The following is a 19,334-nucleotide window of genomic DNA, read 5'->3' as shown; positions in this document are numbered from 1 at the left end:
AAACTGTTCAGCAGTGAGGACCAGGGGTTATGTGTGTGTTTATGTGTGTCTGTGCCTGTATACTATTAACTGAGGTTTACAGAAGCTTATGAAATCTCTCTCTGGCATTGAACTTCACTGTTCATTACAGATAGATGTCTATGACCAGAGACCTATTTTGCACCTTGGAATTTCCTTTCCCTGGAGAGACATGTTGGGTGATCTTTGATATTGAATTTGCTGCTGTGATTTTTAGCTCAGTCTTTATCTTCACTCCATGCACTTGAGGCCTCATATTTTTGTAACTGAGTGGTGATTGGTTGGTAAAATGTAACATGCTTGAAAATACCATCCTGGTATTGACCAGGAAATATTCCTAACATAAGTGATGTAGATGATCCATAAGAATATGCTGCCTGTGTCCTTTTCCCAGACAGTTTTGCAACAACATAATTACACTTTTCATTTTGTTTGGGAGGTTTTGTTTTGGTTTGGTTGTGTGATTTGGGGTTGGTTTGTTTGTTTGCTTTAAAAAGCAAATCCATTGGTGCATTTTATACAACTTACTTATTCCTAGTGGATTCTTTTTATTTTTGTTTACAGCATTTTGCCTCTATCCTTCCTTCAGAGGTGCAACATCTTGTAAAGGTCTTGAAGTTTCTTGTAACCTGCATGCTTCAGCTTAGAGTTAATTGTGGCTACGGTGGCATACATTGTCCAGTTTTTCATATCCATCCCGTTTCTCTTTTCCTTCTAAATTGTGAATGACAAACTTTATGTAACAAAGTACACATGAACATTTTCTCCTGCTTTTTAGATACTGACTAAATGCCTCTTACAGCTGAATTGATATGCTGCTATGCAGTCTGTTTGCACATGGGACTTTCCAGTAAAGAGGGAAACCAGTAGCAAGAAATGCACAAGTCAAGCCCCCTTCAGTGACAAAACTGTGAAAGTTTGGCTTCTGATTGTAATGGCTGTTGTTAAGAGATAGCAGTGATCCATCTTCGCCTGTTGCCATGTGGTAGTTTTGAAGTATCTTTTAATTTATCTGAAATCAACCTCTAAATGCCTCTTTGGTTTTTTCTCTCGCTTGCTTTTTCTTACACTCCTAAAAATTTAGGAAGATGAGAGTGAAGAAGAACCCAAGCTGAAGTATGAACGGCTTTCTAATGGCGTGACTGAAATTCTCCAGAAGGATGCAGCCAGCTGCATGACCGTGCATGAAAAGGTACAGTGTGACTTGGCCTGGGATTGTAGTGCATCAGTGTGTTTCTACATAAAGTGCTGCCAAATCTAGAGGAGCAGTGCAAGCCAGCACTGATGCAAACAGAGTTGATGGTTAACCTGTGTTGAACAATCTACAATTTCTCAGTAAGACAATGAGATGAGAATTCTAGGTGCAATGTTCATTAGATGGGATGTTTTCATAAGGTGCTAGGAAAATTCTGACTTGGTTTTAGTTATGGACAGTAGTGTGAACTACAGTCCCAACTTACCTTTATTCAGAAAGAAATTTGGCATATGTTGTAATTATTTATATACTCTTGCTGGGCCCAGTCCTGTTTAATACCTCCATTGATGATGTGGATGAGGAGATTGAGTCCACCGTCAGTAAGTTTGCAGACAACACTAAGTTGGGAGCGTGTGTTGATATGTTTGAGGTGGGAGGGCTCTGCAAAGGGACCTGGACAGGCTGGGCAAATGGGCACAGTCCAGTGCCATGAGTTTTAACAAGGCCAAGTGCTGGGTTCTGCACACTGCCCACAACAACCCCATGCAGCGCTACAGGCTGGGGACAGAATGGCTGGAGAACAGCCAGGCAGAGAGAGACCTGGGGGTACTGGTCAACAGCTGAACATGAGCCAGCAGTGTGCCCAGGTGGCCAAGAAGGCCAATGGTATCCTGGCCTGTATCAGCAGTAGTGTGCCCAGCAAGACCAGGAAGGTCATTCTGCTACTGTGCTCAGCACTGGTTAGGCCACACCTTGAGTACCGTGGCCAGTTCTGGGCCCCTCAATTTAAGAAAGATGTTGAGGTGCTTGACTGTGCCCAGAGAAGGGCACCAAGGTAGGTGAGGGGGCTGGAGTGTAGTCCTGTGAGGGGTGGCTGACTGACCTGGGGTTGTTAAGTCTGGAGAAGAGGAGGCTCAAGGCAGACCTTGTTGCTTTCTACAACTACCAGAAAGAAGGTTGTAGCCTAGTGTCAGAACAAGAGGACGCAGTCTCAAACTGTGCCGGGGCAGGTTTAGGCTGGATGAAGTTCTACGCGGAAAGAGTGATTGGCATTGGAATGGGCTGCCCAGTGAGGTGGTGGAGTCACTGTCCCTGGAGGTGTTTAAGAGGAGACCCGATGTGGCACTTAGTACCATGGTTTAGTTAATTAGAAGGGTTAGGTGATAGGTTGGACTTGATGATCCTAGAGGTCTTTTCCAACCTGATTAATTCTGTGTTTCTGTGATTACTGAAGACAGACTTGACCATGCCAGGGGCAGCTTAGCATATATTCACCTGTGCAAGACAGCTGAGTTTTTGTTAATACAGTGTAGAAGAATGTAATTACAATATTGTTCAGGGCTTTTCTGGGCACTTCCTGTTCCTCTTCCCTGATTCAATATGTTAAAAAATAAAGAGAGGGAATGCACACACTCTAATACTGGTAAGAATTGAGACATGCATGAGATTAAAAGGGAGAAAGTGATGGACAGTGCAAAGTAGACATTTTCCAAAGAATCTTTCGTTGGTTCTTATAAGAAAGAAACTTTATACATAAATGATTTAAATAATTGTGGTGGGCTTTTTTTTTTCTGAGTTGTCTTTTATGAATACTGAAGAACACTAAACTATTGAGGAGTACTGAAGAACATCTTGAAGTATGAGTTAACTGAATATTGGTAGGCAAAACCTAATGGCTATTTTCTGAATGTATAATTTTTAACAGCTGGTAATAGCTCCTTAACTGTTATTGCTGGGGGATCTATCACTATTATTTAGCTATATTTTCAGATTGACTTTTGCTGTGGGTCTTTTACTCAAAGGTCTGTTGCCATGGCTCAAGAGGCTCTTAAGATGAAGCGAATGAAAACAATAAGTCTTTTAAAAATGTTTTTGACAACTTGGGATTACACAGATATTTGGAACATAGGCAAGTGTTTCCCCCAGTCTGTGGCCTGTTTGTATCATATTTTTACCCTGAGCCTCAGGTAAGTTCTGAAAGCTGAGAATTAAACAGGATTTTCCTATAAGGATATGCACAGATAGAGTTTTAGCTCTACAATACAGCAAAGCTGTTTAAGTGTCCCAGCACTTCTAGTTTTCCAGCAAACTGGAAACACTGTTTAAGAGAAGAATCAATATTGTTAGAAGCCAGGTACTGGAGTCTTTCAGGAATAGGTTTCTTGAACAGAGAGCTTGAAAATGAAGCTGCATTATAGGTTTTGTGAGAGTGTTTTCTGTTTTGTTTTGATTCTTCTCTCTGCAAGAGCAGCAAGAGCCCTGCTAAAGAGCTATCATTAGTGAAATGACACAGTTCTATGTAAAACATGCCTCTGATTAAAACAGTTTAAGTTGGCTGGGAATCTTGAAAATCTGGCTTCTATATTCAGACTAATTTCCCCCCAGAATTTTTTTTCTTTTCACTGCTAAAGCATCATACTTTCACCAGGCTTGCTGTCTGCACTGGATGACTAATCGTCATGGCACCTGGTGCATTCAAGCAGGCCTGTGCAGTGGAATAGTCATACCTAGTTATGTCTGCACACCTGATGTTTTATTAACCAGTATTGATTTTTTTACCCGGGGGACTTTTTTCTTCCTGAAAAAAGGCAACCTTGCAGGAGTGAAAGGCATTGCAGGGGATGAATTTCTAATGAACCCCTTCTTTCCCTTTCTTGACTCCTTTTAATGTAGCTTCATATTTTAAGTGCCTGAACTGAAATTTCATTTTAAGCAATTCCATTTTGATAAATCCTTTTAAACCTTGACTTTCTGTAAGGTTATTTTTTAAAGATTGTGCTGCCTGACTGACACGCTTAGCAGTGCCTGTAAATTTGAGCATTTCATTATAGGTTGCAATGAAGCATGGTCACATGCAGTGAAATACAGAGAATTGAGGAGCCCAGACTATTTGAGTAATGCTGAAAGGAGGGGAGCAATAAAAGAAACCTCTGTTGTAAATCAAGTAGTACCGAAGTTCTTCCTTTTCTGTTTAGGTGTAGCTCACGTGGTTCAATTAACAGCAGATCTCTTAGAATCAATTCCCTTCTTGTTGGTATCAAAGTAAGTTTATGATAGCATGTATTTGTGTGGAGGTTTCTTTATTCCTGAGATTACCAAGGAAAAGTGTATTTATCTTGACAGTGCTCAATGAATGAATGTTGTTACGTGGAGGAAAACGAACCCAGTGCTGATCCTTGTGCTTAAATGCACTGTCAGAGACCTTCTATAATTCAGCACTGTTTTACCAATGGCTTACTGGTGGCTTTTTGAGGTGTTTGAATGCTTTTTTTTACGTGAACAAAGAAGGAGAAGTAAAAATACTGCTTGAAGGAAACCATTGCAATTGAAACAAAGCTGTGGGAAGGATCTAGGAGCCATCTCAGGTCTGCGTTGGTCCTTGCTTTCACACTGCATTTTTAATTTGCTGCCACAGTCTATCAAGTAGTGTGTACAGACCACAGACACACCATTAGTTGTCAGTGGATGAGGGTCCTCATGACTCATTCTGACAGCTAACTTGCACTATCACAGTAATATAGGCTTGAAGCCCTGTTCTATTCTTTAGGGGCAGTTAAAATAACCTTTGTCTGTAGATGGTGGTGGTATGATGTGTGGGTTTTTTTTTCCCCGGGTGCTGCTAATCATTAGTCTGCTAAACATCCTGAAGTTCATTTAGCAGTGCTGTGGTTTGGGTTGCAATGTCTTTGTGTTTATGTCATTAGTCTCTTTCTTTTACAGTTTTTGGCACTGGGGACACATTATGGCAAAGTTTATTTGCTTGACGTCCAAGGGAACATCACACAGAAGTTCGATGTTGTAAGTATGCTATTATTCAGAACACTGGGATGTAAAAATGCTGTCATGTATTAAGTAATAAATAAGTTAACACTCTTGACACACCTGAAATTTTACTAATGCACTTCATGACCTCCCTCCCCATAACAGAAGAGGCAGTGTATGGTCCTTGAAAAAAAAAAAGTTTCACTGATTGGTTTTGGTGATGAGCATATCTCAGTGTACATATAATAAACTTTCTTCATGAAGACAGAGGAGGAAATACATATTTATGATTGTAAATGGCTGCTGTTACTTAAGTAACCCGGAAGTTCTTGACTTCCATAAGGCATGAGCCTGCTCATTAGGTGACTGTTGTCCGTTGTTGGTGTGTGCACTATCACCTTGTCTAGTTGCCACAAGTAATTGAAAATTGATTGATTGCCTTGCTGGATCAGTTTATCTTCTGCAAATATATAATGCTAATATTTTATGTGAATGTTTTGAAGCTTGGGCTCTGAAGAGGTTATATTGATTGTAGTAGAAGCAGCACACTTTTTCTTTATTGTGGTTCCAGATATTAGAAGATGAGTGAAATCCTAAATCTAAAACTCTGATCTAGAGTACTAAGTGTTCATTATAATTGTGTTTGTTGAAATGTTTTATGCTTTTTTAATACCTCATTGTAAAATTGCCTGTCTTCCATGGGAGGTGAGAGGAAGAGAATTAACAGTGGGTTTTCCCCCCTGCCATTATTACAAAATCTAGTAGCCAAGCATTGGTTTTTCATAGCAGTGTCAGCACTTGTCAGAGTATCCATCACAAGATGTTGGCATGTTGGCAAATACAACGTATGTTGTAAAGCTGACACAGCTGGCTGCATGGGAGGGGTCAAAGGTTTTGGTTGTGTTTTTGAAAAAAATCTAATTATGCAACTGTGAAAGGGGCCAGGGGGATGTCACAGCCACAACCTAGAGTCCTAGGCACAGCCTTTTGAGGAAATGCTGTAATAGCCTTTGTCAGACTGATAGTGCTCTTAGTATGTATTAGTACAAGTCAAGTTAATTGTGTTCTTCTGTTACTTTGAAATGTTTATGTTGATCAGCCTCACAGAGGAGATGCTGGCTGTGTTTCAAAAGAGGTGTCTCCCTCTCAGTTCTGATTAAAGAACATATATGCTACTTCATAAGATTACTTTCTGCCCAACTCTTCAGCCTGTCCAGGTCTTGCTGCATGGCAGCATGGCCTTCTGGTGCCATCCACACCTTCCAGCTGTGACATGAGCAAACTTGCTGAGCGTACACTCTATCTCTTTGCTCAGGTCATTGATGACTATATTGGACAGGACTGGGCACAGCACCAACTGCTGAGGGACACCACTTGTGACAAACCTCCAACTGGATTCTGTGTCACTGACCATAACCCTCTGAGGTCTGTCTTTGAGACAGTTTTCAATCCACTGCACTGTCCACTCATGTAGCCCACACTTCGTAGGTTAGCCTGTAATAATGCTATGGAACATGGTGTTGAAAGCCTCATGAAAGTCAAAGTGGAGGACATTCACTGTCTTCCCCCCATGTCTCTATAAAACAAAACCTCTTTATATGCAGCCACCCAAATCTGCTATTATTTCCTTCGTTTTTCCTTTTACACGTCCTGGTAGCGCCTGCTGAGAGAGTGGTTTCTTATGACAAAGTTAAGGTTGGGTTCTATAAACCACTTTCTACTCTGCAGTGCTTATTTGGTTATCTTTTTCCCAAACTTTGCCTGCTTCAGGATGAAGATTTTTGTGCTGCATTGTCTTCTAGAGATGGCAATGATTCATTTTTACACTATTGAGTACAAACTACTTTTTGAGATAGAGAATAGGAACAAGAAATGTTTCTAGTTTGTGTTCTTAATGTTTCTGTCTCTTTTTGTAATGTGCATGTCTCCAGTGCAACAGATAAATTATATCATACATCAGGTGGAAAGGGTGCATTTTTTTCCTATAGTTTGAAGAAAAAATATTGTGATCTAGAAGTACTTGCCTTTAACAGAAAAGTTTTCCAAGAGAGTAGTAGGTGTTGTAGGACAGAATGGACTGCCTGTGTGAGAGACACAGCAGCTCTGTGATGTTCATGACTGCATATACAGAAGTTTTCTGAATGAATGTTGTCAGCTGTTGAACCTGTAGACAATTTATTCTGAATTTACTGCTGTATGTCAGAATATTTTCCTTCTAACCTGAACTTACAAGATCTTGGACTGCAAACTAGAGGCACTACTATTAAAATGTTTGCTGGGGTCTAGCCTCTGTTCTTTCCTCTCAGCATCTGTTTACTGCCTCTCCTCGTGGGGGATTTCCAGCACTACCATGTTGTAAATCCCAAATAAACCCTAACCCTTTCTTGAAGAAAGGAAGTCACTTCCTGAGAACCTACAGATGCAGAGCATTCCTTCTAGATGTGCAGGGCCAATGAGTATTTTCTCTGCTTTTTTTCCCTCTGTTTCCTTCTTGGGTCCAAAAGGAGCAAATTGCCTCTGAGAAACATTTTCTCTGGTGGAATGGTAGATAAAGTTTTACCTTGAAGTTGTAGGTAGCAGAAGTGTCTGTTGTTATGAATTTGTGGAAACTAATATTGTAGACAAATAGTTTTGAGTGAATAAATTAATCTCTCATTATAAAGCAAACAATATTACTCCTACTGAAAACTTGTAATTATTTGCAGCAAACAGTGTACTTGGAGAGTGACTTCTACATCTTTTTCTTTTTGAAAGAAGTTTTTTTCAGCAGATGTTTTCTGCCTTGTGAGTTGGCAGAAATTCATAGCAAGGATGATGACATGCAGCCCTTTGGAAATTAAGTAATTCAATGAGTTGTTCTGCATTTCAGTCTCTATCTGTATTTTTTCCAGGGCTTTAGGGTTTTGGGTTTTTTTCTTAAAGGCAAGTTAAGGATTGGAAAAAAAAAAACTACTCTTCTGTTCATCTAAATCTGTTAAGTATGTAAGTAGAAAAAAAAACCCATACTCAAGACATTTTAAAAGTCACTAGATCTGAAATAGTAGTAATGTATGAAATAAACCAAAATGGAGAGAGGGAGGTTATTTTAATTTTTAGAAACAAACCATTTTAATGGCAAGTTCATAATAAATATATGGAGAAAACACAACTACTGCTACCATACTTCTAATCACAAGTAACTATGTAATGTAAATGCTCTTGGAAACTGAAGAAATTAGTTTTGGTTTCATAATAAATAATTTACTTTCTGTATTAGCCCACATCTGGATTTGAGCCAAATTGTAAAACAGAAATAGAGACAGATCTTGGAGGACTTGCAGCATAATTACTTAATCATGTCTCCAGCTCCTGTGAACCTTTGGGGAGAAAACTCACAGGTGCAAAATGGCCAATTTTTGAATGATGGCCCTCCTGTTGAAGATCAAAAACCTTTAACATTTTAAACTGCTGAAAACAGCTGTGAGAAACACTGAAGTGTAAAGCCTGACATCCCTAGGAGCTCTGCTGTTATACCATGCTTTTCTGTTTGGTAGTTGTTTAAAAGCCCAACCATTTAGGACTTCAACTGGTAATGTCTATAGCAGCAAAACATTGTGGGCATCCTGGACTGCAGATACTGGCCCTAGTTTTGCAAAGAGACAGAATCACAAAATATATCTACTTAGAGACCTTCAAGATCATGTAGTTTGACTTTCTACCCCACACTACAAGGTCAACATTAAAGCATGTCTCTAAGCACCAGGTCCACACTCCATTTAAACATCCCCAGGGATGGTGACTCCACCACAGCGCCCCGGATAGAGTATTCGCATGTTTGATAACCCTGAAAGGGTTATCAAACATCAGACTTCACCTCAGTGTTATCAAAGATCAAACAGTGTTATCAAACATCATGATAACATGATACAGTTGTGTTCTTCTGTGACCCATAAATGTTTGCAGAGACTTCTGCAGACAGCTAGAAAGTTTTCAGAAGAGAGTCTTGCTCTCGCTCTGTTCTTAAGATTCCAAATGCTGGATCCTGTGCTGAGTGAATCAGTAGTCTTGCCTACAGCAGTGGAAATGTGTGGGAGACTTGGTTTGGGGAAAATGGAGTGACAGGAATTTGATAGCTTTAGTCTTCGGTGGTGCTGGTATCTCAACAGGCAAAATTCCTCCTTGCCTAGCATGTTTTTAGCTCTTGCCAGTGTGGCTGTCTTTGACAATGTCAGCCGTCGAAGATTAACTGATATGCATCCTCCAATAACGTATGTTTGACAAACTGGTGTTCTTTTGTATTAGGGTTCAGTGCATTGAGTGAGATGAAATGTGTCAAACGCACTGAAAATTATTACTAAAAGGCAACAAGAAGGGGTGGGGGGAAAGGCTGCTAAAGCCACTGACAAAGGATGATGCAGGACTGATTCACGGCATGTTAATTCCAAATGCCTCTCTATCTTTCTTTTCTTCTTAGACTGTCTACAATTTATTAATGTAATTATTGCCTCAACTGACATCTCGTGGATTAAGGACTTGTAGATATGAAGAAAGCCTTACAAACATGTTTAGTTAAGTAACAAATCAAAAACCTTTCAAAGGGCAAGAAAACCTGCTCCCATTCTGGTCTTCTAATAAACATCAAGCTTAAAGCAAAAATGGTTAAGAAGTCTTGGCTGGTGCCAGTGATCTTCTGTGAAGAGGGAGAACGCTGCCTATTTTACATGTGGTAGTAGTTTTAAATGTTTAATGCATTGGAGGGATTTCAGAGGTGATGCATGAGCCTAGCAAACAATGTAAATAGTGTTTTAAAGCTTCAGTTAGTGCAAAGAAATTGAAGTCCTTTTAGCATGCAACATTTGTGAACTATTTAGGACTGCTGGAATTTCAGAAAGAACTAGACTTTAAGTTGTCTTGCAGCATTTCTTTTTATCATATATTTCTTTCCTGTCCTCACCATTTTTGTCTAATTGTCTTACACTGTGCAGCAATAAACGTTTCTTTATGTTTGTTTTTACTTTAATCAAAGTGGCAGAAATCCAAAAGCACTAAATCATCTCTGCTACCTTGAAAAATTAAAGGGGAGCTCCTTCTGTGTTGCCCTTGGGTTGCTGAAGTTGCAGCACTCTTCAGCCTCCGGAGTGAGTGTGTTGCTTTCTTGAAGGTCAGTCACCGACCTGTTGGTTTTGCTGATAACTCAGCATGTTGCAATCAAAATGTCAGGGGTTTCTGTTGGCTTGACATGCTTTTGAAGGAGATTAATTGCTAGCAAGAAAAGCGTATTTCTAATGAGGAAACAGCTGCTATTAAGCACTAAATGCTGTTCATGGAAAGGATCTGCTAACTGCTGTGAATGATAATGCAGCATTTTTCAATGGGGAAGGTAACTTTTAGCATTTGATTGTGTAATGAAGAAGTTACTTTGGAACTTTACATGAGAGTTTAAAACTAAGATGATATAGATGACACTTATTTTGACAGTCTACTTAAAATTCCCTGTTTATTACTTTAACTACATCATTTTAGTTGTCACTGTCAGACTGTGAAAGAAGACTAAGTTGGAAAATGAATCGAAACAACACAATTTAGAGTAGAGATCTGGGTAACAGTGTGTTAGTACTTGCAGGGTGTCACTGTGCCTGTTAAATTTGAAGCTGAAGTCTTTGTTTTGTTCAAAACCAAGCATGCTGTTATAAATGTAGGCTCCAAAAACCAAAGAGAAAATTAGGCTTCTGATATGCAGGAGACAGATTTCCTTCCCCTTTCTGAGACTATCACATTATGGGCAAGACCTCACTCAGTGTCTGCTTGTCTCAGAGCTTCAGGTCTCTTACTGAAACTGAACATTTAGCATTTGCCCCTTTCAGTGCCCCGACAAGAACTTCAACTGAGACAGTTTGGAGAAGTTAAAATATAGGCTGGAATAATTTACTGAAGTGACATAACAGATTCAGAATTGCTGGTGATTAATCCACTGATGGCAAGTGATGGAGTTAGTACTTGCAGGGTAAAACATCGGATGCATTCGGAGGTACAAGTTGTTACAATAATGCTCATATGTAACAGAATTGCAGCAGAAGTTAAGTTTTCTATGGAAGGCACAGTTCATAGACTCATAGAACAGTCAGGGTTGGAAGGGACCACAAGGATCATCTAGTTCCAGCCCTCTTGCCGTGGGCAGGGCCACCCTACCCTAGATCAGGCTGGCCAGTTCTTAACCAAGATGTCCCTGTCTAGGCTGGAGGAAAAGGAGCACAGGCTGTCAACCATCCCTGTCTCTTATAAATCTTAAATCTTTACCCAGCAACAAGGTATTCCCCTTGTCATTTTTTATACCTTACCTGTGGCTGTCCCTCCTTTCTAGCTGACATTTAGAATGATTGAGATGGAGAGCTGAGTAACAGAGTCATGTTTTTTTAGCATGAACTTCATTTGGCTCATTACTGTTCTTTGGGGTGTAGACTTTAATACTCATTTTGCAGTTGATTAGGCAAAAGTCCTTGCTCAGTCAGTATAGCCTTCAGAATGTTTTACAGCTACTTTTTTGTTGCTGTGCTAGTTTGAGGCTAGCTGGAATATTGTAGTGAGAAAAATTAGATTATAAGCTGTGAAAAGGAAATAATGGTGATGTCTACTTCACTCATAGGCTTGCTGAGATGGATAAAACAAGAACATAAACACAGATAAGACAGTGTGTGTGTCTCTGTCAGAGTCTGTATTTCTCCCTGGGCTGCTTCTGTGTAAAAAGTCCTCTGCTTCTAATCCCCTTTTGCCTGTCCTCCAAACTCACCTTGTGCATAAGGCATACTCTGGGATGGTGGAGGGGTGGAAGGGTGGTTGGGAGCCCCTTTGAGATTGAGTCCAACCTATCACCTAACATCTAATTACCTAAGCCATGGCAGTAAGTGCCTCATCCAGCCTCCTTTTAAACATCTCCAAGGATGGTGACTCCACCATCCTCCCTAGGCAGCCCATTCCAATGCCAATCACTCTGTGAAGAACAGAGTGGAGGGAAAAATATCTCCTTATGGGAGGATTATAAAATGAAGGACATTACTACTATAGTATTTCCTGCCACATCATTGGTCAATGAAAGGGCCAAGTTTCAAATTTGTGTGTGTGTGTGGTTTTGTTTGTTGTTTTTCTTCCAAAAGACCTTGTAGGAGCCCAGAGTCTTATTTCTGTCAAAGATCAAGGACCTTACTGCGGTTCTGCTAAGTGAGTTTATGCGTCATGCTTTCAAACGTTTCTGAACAAAAATTACATGGCATGTTGTGCAGAAACATCAAAAGCATCAAAGCAAATGCTTTGTATTAATAGTTTTCTACTTCTTTTACCATCCAGGCTGTTTGAATGCATGCTATATGTTGTGATTACTTAGAAAATGCAATTTGTGTCTGCACCTATTGCTGACCTTTTCTCTAAAAAATTACCCTGTGCGCTGTAATTTGACAACAATATTAGGTAACAAAGTTTATTTGCTCCTAAGAAAAAACATGGAAAGCCAGTTTTCTAATTTCAAAGATACATTAAAGCATCATGCACAATAATATTTTCATCTCTGGTTTAAGCAGAAGATTGCTTTTCTAGAGTGTAATTGGATCTTAAAAACTGCCTCAAAAGACTCCCGACATATTTCAAACTGTTAAACAAGGAACATACTTTTCTGTACCTTCCAGAGTCTTAGTCCCTAACAGGAAAAGCTCTAGATGCTTCTAGGTGCTTCTATTTTTTACTACTTGTTGGTATTTGAAGAACTTCTCACCATTAGGGATGTCCCTGCCTTAGTGGGATCCCTCTGGTTTGGCCAGGTGACATTGACTGGTATGAGACATATGTTCAGTGATTCACTGCTTTCTTTTTCCAGTCACCTCAGAATGTTGTGCTACTTCTCTCTCATGCTCCTTCTTAAATGCTCTTTGCTGCTGCAGAGCTGGACTACAGGGCCAATTTGTTCTGGAGTTTTTATTAGGAGCAGTGAAACTGCTAGTTTCAGGTAGCACAGATGAAGTGTTTTCTTAAAAGACTGGTTGCACAAACATGCATTTTTAAAAAACCCTGACGACTTTTAAAAGTGTAGAGAGGATTTGGAAAGGTTTGATTCATATGAAGCTGCTATACTGCTGATTCCTAGAGCTGTTTTCCTTTCAAATGGCATGTTATACCTGGATGGCCTTTTTCCTCTCTACAGAAGGCAGGCACTTATGTGCACATATACAGAATAATAGCAGTTTGCTTGTCAGAATTATTCAGAGTTCTGACATTAATAAAATATTGTTTGCATTAGAAAATGTTTTCCTAGTTAGAAAGTCCAAAGCAAGGGAGTTTTGGAGGACAGTGCTTTTTATACAAGTTGACATTAATGATAGAGCTACAGCCCTTTGTTTCCATTAACAATAAAAATGCAGCTCTATTAAAAACACAGAGTGACATAACAGGGGCATAATATGATGAACAGAACATGAAGGCAAAACTAAGTATTTTTTTCCCATAGGGGGTAAGATATTATTGATAATGAACTTGGTAAACCTAATAAAGATTCCTTTCTGAAAGATGAGACTTATTTGTTTTAAAAGACATGACAGTGTGTATAGCACTTGTTTATTTCACTCCTGATGGAATGCTAAACATGCTTAGTCCATATTTGACCAGTTTTGGGTGTTAATGCCCTCAGAGTGGCTGCTGACAGAAGTACCTTCTTCTGAGCTGGCAGTCTCCACTGTGGTACTGCTGAAGAAGCTAAGTTCTACTCAGTGTCCTGTGACAGAGAAATAAAAGAATAAGAAATTTCAGAAACATTTTGGGTTTGGAAGATTTGCCACTGTCTGCTAACTGAAGTCTGTAGTAGCTACAGGTCTTGGCAGTTTTGAAGACAGAAGCTTGGAAATGTGAGCAATGTAAAGATGGAGGAATGAATGAATCTGTTTGCTTTTTGCTTCACTGGTGTTGAAATAGAACCTCTATGTATGTAAATGTATTGAGGAAGTTGCACAGGATCAATTCATCTTCACATTCAGCTTTCCCTATCTTACTGTCACAGTGAGGATGTGACATACAACGCGCTGCTTACGGTAAGTTACAGTGCACTTCATGATCCATAGTTTCTACTTGTGTGAGTACTCTCCTCTCTCCCCACCATCTTTTTGATTTGCACTTGTTTTTAGTATCCTGTCAAGAACCAGACACCCAGCGTTGATCATTGCTCAGTATCTCTGATGGCTTTGTGAGATTTTCCCAGATGATATAATTGCAAATAAAGGAAGTTCCAGAGTTGATGTCCAAAGAGAATACAGTGCTTTCAGTAAGCAGGAAGTGTGTTTATTACATAGAGCTCTGACTTATGCTGGTCTATACCAGTGCTGATAACTGAATGTTTAGATGGAAAATGGCACTTCAGCTCTAGCTGTTGGCTGAATTTTAGCACTGATCACCCAGTGTAGTGTTTAACTGCACCAGGAATATGATTGGTTATGTCATGGAATGGTTGACAGGCTGAAATAAGTGGAAAAAATAGCTTTATGTAGTTTGTGATTGCAGGAGCTAATAGAAGGCAGTATGTACTTCTCAAGAAAGTAATTGCTATATGATGGAATATATGGAGAGGCTCCATATGGTCCTGTCTTCTGTCATGTGTTAGGTTACACAGGGGGAAGAGCATCATGGCTGTTGTCAAAACCTTCCTGGAAGTGATGTCTTTGACCCTTGTGGAGACATTAGGAGGAAGGTCTTTACTATGAGGGTAGTGAAATATGGGAACACGTTGCCAAGAGAAATGGTAGAGGCCCTGTGCCTGGAGATATCCAAGGTCAAACTTGATGAGACCTTGAGCAACCTGATCTAGGTAAAGATGTTCCTGGTTATTGCAGTGGGCTCAGACAGGATGACCTTCAAGCATCCATTCCAACCTGGTGCATGCTATGATTCAAAGAGTAGTGAAGCGCATCTTTATTGCTCTAGAAGTTGTTTGGTCAAAGCACCAATAAAATAATCTAAAAGGAAAACCTGTCCTGACAAGAACTTGTGCTGTATGACCTGACTGGCCTTTCTCATCAGTCACAGCTCTGAAATGTGGCTAGCATATCAAGAAATGGAGACAAATCTTATACTTTTCCCATCTGAGGACCAGAATTTTACTAAATCCAGTTTCTTGTTCTTGAGGGAATGTTCTGAAAAGAAAACAGTTAGATGAATCAGTGAGGTAAGCCCTCCGTGTTGCCTGCAAGAGTCTTCTCCCATGCTGTGTTGGGTTTTCCAAGGAAAGTGTGTGTAGTCCTTGCCTGCAGCCTTTCCTCAGCCCTCCGTGTGGTTGTGTGATAGGGAACATTACTTCATGTTCTCAGATGGCTTTAATAGACAGGAACAGAGAGGAAGGCTTAGAATGTACCATAGTTGAAGCTCTTCATTTATACAGCAGATGGTGAAGGGGACCCAGAGAGAGAAGGAAATGGGAGTAGTGTAGTTTCTTTGGCACAGAGCTCCAGGGAGGATATCTCCTTATACAACAGTATTTTAACAGAAAAGGAATTCTACTTTGGATCTGTCAAGAACCAGCTAATGGTTAAACTCTGCTAGGAAGCAGTGCAGGCTTTCAATATAGACTTGTTTTCAGTAATAGTTCCATCATTCCTAGACAAGCATCCTGATTATCTAGTAACTACCACAGATTTAGGGACATCCCTTGCTAATTTTTTTTCCTTTTTCTTAGTCCCTGTAGTTGACAAACAAGATTAAGGGATTCGCTGATGTGGAAAATACTGAAATCACTGTAGGCTTTTTGGGCTTTCTCACTTTCTCAGACTATAAATGAGAGATTCCTTGTCCTCATATTCCCAGGCTTTAAAGATCTTCCTTTTTTGCAGGCAGGGTCTGCCTTCTCACAAGGAGAATAACAGTTAATGTTGTTGTTGTCCTGTGTCCCAGACCTTGTCAGTCTCCCCAGCTTTTCCTCTCTCTTTTAACCAATATAATCTCCCATTTTTCATTTGGAGAATGACAGATTCAAGAGTCCTATAGGAAGAGCACTGGAGCAGGAATCCACGCTTGTTTACCACAATTAGGCTGCTGGTGTCGTTGAACAAAACATCTGTGGTGTGGGTATTAGTAAAGTTTCATGAAATGAAAATTTAAGTGTTGGAAGTTTAGAATATGCTGCTTGTATTAGAGGCAGTGGTAAAGAGCTTTTTCTGTAAGTTTTGAAGCTACCTATTCAATTTTAACCTTTGAATTATGTTCCTCAGTTGGGTGTGAACGCATAGGTGCACGTGTGCTTTGACCTTGTTATAGGTAAACCATAATACAGCACCAAAACTTGCTCTTCTGAGTTGCTTTTCCCTCTATAATATCAATAAAACTCTGCAAATACACACAATATTCATTAGTTAGTGCAGCACTGCAGCATCTGGGAGAAGAGAAGTGTGGGTTCAATGTTTTCTTTTTAAAGTGTGGGTTAGGGTTAGGCATCAGTGTTCTGAAGGCAAAACACATGGGACAAGCAACACATAATACATTTGTGCTGGTGTGCACCTTCCTTCTTGTGGGAGGGTTTTTGTTGTTGTAGTTCGAGTTTGGTTTTTTTAATAGTTGAAAACCCTCTCACTAGTTGTTTAATTTGTTGTCATTTCCTATCACTCTGATAAACAGAACACCTTTTTTTTACAAATTAGGTAAATTAGGTGTTTGTTTAGGTGGGCTGAGGGTATCTTGGAGAAAGAAAGTGTTTAGTACCTCTTGAGTTGTTTTGTAGTTTGGTTTTTGCCACTGGTCTTAAAGATGATGTCTAACTCTCAAATACATTGATGTTGATGTGTATGTCTAACTTATGGATATAAAACCTGAAGATGTAGGGTTCTATTCAGAGCAAGCTCCTCATCTTACCTAGAGGAAGGCTTGTATTTTGGATCTTGACATGGTTATGACAATAACCGAGACAGTTTCTATTTACAGATCAATGTTTTGCACTTAGTTATCTCCACTATGGTGGAAATAACATAGGACTTCCAAATGGTAGGCAGATTGGTTATTGTGATGTACATGGAAGTTTTACATGCTTGTTTAATGTGAGTGTGGTGCAGATGGAAACAGGACTAAGTGACAAGTAGACTCTTGAAGAAGACTTGTACTTTTAATTACAAATCACAGTCTATATACATGCAATTTGCCTTAGTATAGAGAACAACTACACAGTGCTTATGGAGGTTCAGATTGATATTAATGTAGCACAAAAGACCTAGAGGTGTTTTCTGCTTTGAGGATCCATATCTGTGTGTATAGATAGATAAATAAAAATGTTTGGGTTATTTTAAGGGAAGTTAATGAAAATTCTTTTTAAAGAATGGATGGAAACACTGCTTAAGAGGGTTGTGTTAGCACTGGAAACCTCTTGAAGTAAAATGAGCTTTTCTGTAAGTATGATTGAACATTGCTTTGCTTTTCACACTCCTAATGTGTGTGTTGCTTTCCTGCTAACCATGGCTAAAAGGCATGAAGTCACAAAATGCCTAAATTCCTAGCTAGTAAATACTGCATTTCTCACAGAGCTGGAGTGAAATCCAGCCTTGTGTCTCTTGTTCATCCACTTCATATCCATTGGGATGCAGCATTTGTGAAAGAATCAATTATCCATTTGTTAGTCAGAGGAGCTTTACAAATTATACATTAGCAGATTGATTTCTCAGGTTCACCACTGGGGGACTGATAGTATAAGGTGGGTTGATGATGAGCGTCGAGGGAGAAGGAGTTGCCACAAAGAACACAATTAAAAGAAGCTTTCTGAGTGGCTGTGAATTTGCTCCTAATTGAAGAGCTGACAGAATCCATACTAAATGTGTTTATTTCAAGAATTCTACATTAGGCAATTGATTATCACACGAGGTATGTTTGTTGGTTGGCATTTGATTTTCCTTTCCTCTAAATTTAGGGTTTTGCAAAAGCCTGCAGTTAGATCTGTATGTGCAAGGTGCCTCCTAGCTTTTCCTGCCTCTCTCTCTAAACTTTTCCTTCTTCCATTAAGGTAACATTTTTTTGTTCTATAGTGTCAGCTTGACATTATTGATTTTGAACAGTCAAACTTACTTATATTGTCCAGAATTCCAAACATGTCTACATCAGAAAGAAAACTGCAGCTAATGGAAATTCAGCTGAAGGCGTTTGTTCCTCTTTTGCCAGAACTTCCACACCGTATGAAATTCTGAAGCTGTTTCTAGGTTAATCATTTCAGTGTATTTCCCTTCCTAGCTAACAGGATCCTCTCTATTGCCAGATTTGACTCCTGTTGCTTTAGAAATACTGTGTCTGATACTGTTATTAATATAGTACTGGAGGTATCATTGTGACAACAAAGAGGTTATGTCTTTTTGCTTGTTTGGCCTAAAGCTAGGGGTCTTGGTTAGAGTTAGAAACAAAAGAGATTGTCCAGTGTCTTGATAATTAAATTGTTAGTTATTTCCCCAGTATTTTATCTGTGCCTGCCTGTGCTTTTATGGCATGAGATTTAAGATTAGATCATCTATTAATTGAGTGATATTCACATAGTCCTAATTTTTAGATTGACCTTAGGTTGCTGTTGGAATCCTTAATTCTAATTTCTAAAAATATACAAGGCATGTAAGCTAGGGCAGGGTTTTTTTTAACCCCATGTATTAAAAATACTTTCAAAACAGTAAGCTGAGCAAACCTCAGAGCATATCCTGGTTCTGACTACCAAAAGATCAATCCTCCAGATAATGATGAGCTAGTGACTATCTGTATCCTCTTAAACCTTGAATGTTTTTTCATCTTTTATCCACCTGTAAAGGTTCATCTTTTATCTACCTGTAAAGTTGGTTGTTGCAAGAAGGACATTTTTTTTCTCTTGACTGCAAAACCCAAAACCTATTTTATTTTGCCAGGCAAATGAAGTCTTCGGTGGATTAGCCAAAAGAAGGTGTAAAAAAAAAAACCCCACAAAACAGAAGAGAAAGATAATTTTAAATCCATGCCTGTGTTGAAAACATTTAATATGAATAACAAATAAAATGGGTTGAGGGAGGCTAACCCACAAAGTTATCTCTGCTCCTTTTTGCTGAAATAGCCAAGTTATCCATAGGGGGTTGGCCAATACAACTGTTATGCTAATACTTAGACTTATGCAAATACAACTTTTAAATGCTAAGTGACTTTGCTGACTGACAAAGCAGTATGTTCATAAAAATAATTGATATGAAAAGATCAATGGAAACTGGTTCTAGAAGAAACAGTTCAGATTAGATAACACATCTTCTCATTTCATCTGCAGTCTTTTATTTCTGATTTTGCTGCATAGCTTTAATTAAAATCTTACACATCTTTCCAGTAGAATGTAATTCTGAAGCTGGTGGGTTTGACTGTTACTCAGCTTGGAACAATA

At 39.3% G+C, this 19,334-nt stretch overlaps 1 protein-coding gene across 5 annotated transcripts in view; it reads left to right on the top strand.

Moving 5' to 3' along the window:
* The window catches only part of VPS41 (VPS41 subunit of HOPS complex), a 107,603-nt gene that overhangs the window by 16,395 nt on the left and 71,874 nt on the right, over window positions 1-19,334 (top strand). For 3 of the 5 annotated variants that reach the window (XM_064169590.1, XM_064169592.1, XM_064169588.1), the window contains exons 3-5: window positions 583-627; window positions 1,103-1,210; window positions 4,934-5,011. In XM_064169590.1, the coding sequence (XP_064025660.1) occupies window positions 583-627; window positions 1,103-1,210; window positions 4,934-5,011 (231 nt within the window). The remainder of the gene's footprint in view (window positions 1-582; window positions 628-1,102; window positions 1,211-4,933; window positions 5,012-19,334) is intronic. The other 2 variants (XM_064169591.1, XM_064169589.1) reach the window with 1 other exon arrangement.

This window comes from Pogoniulus pusillus, chromosome 32 (assembly GCF_015220805.1).
Source record: "Pogoniulus pusillus isolate bPogPus1 chromosome 32, bPogPus1.pri, whole genome shotgun sequence".
In the NCBI taxonomy this organism is placed as follows: Eukaryota; Metazoa; Chordata; class Aves; order Piciformes; family Lybiidae; genus Pogoniulus; species Pogoniulus pusillus.
This window is presented reverse-complemented; position numbering and strand designations above follow the sequence as displayed.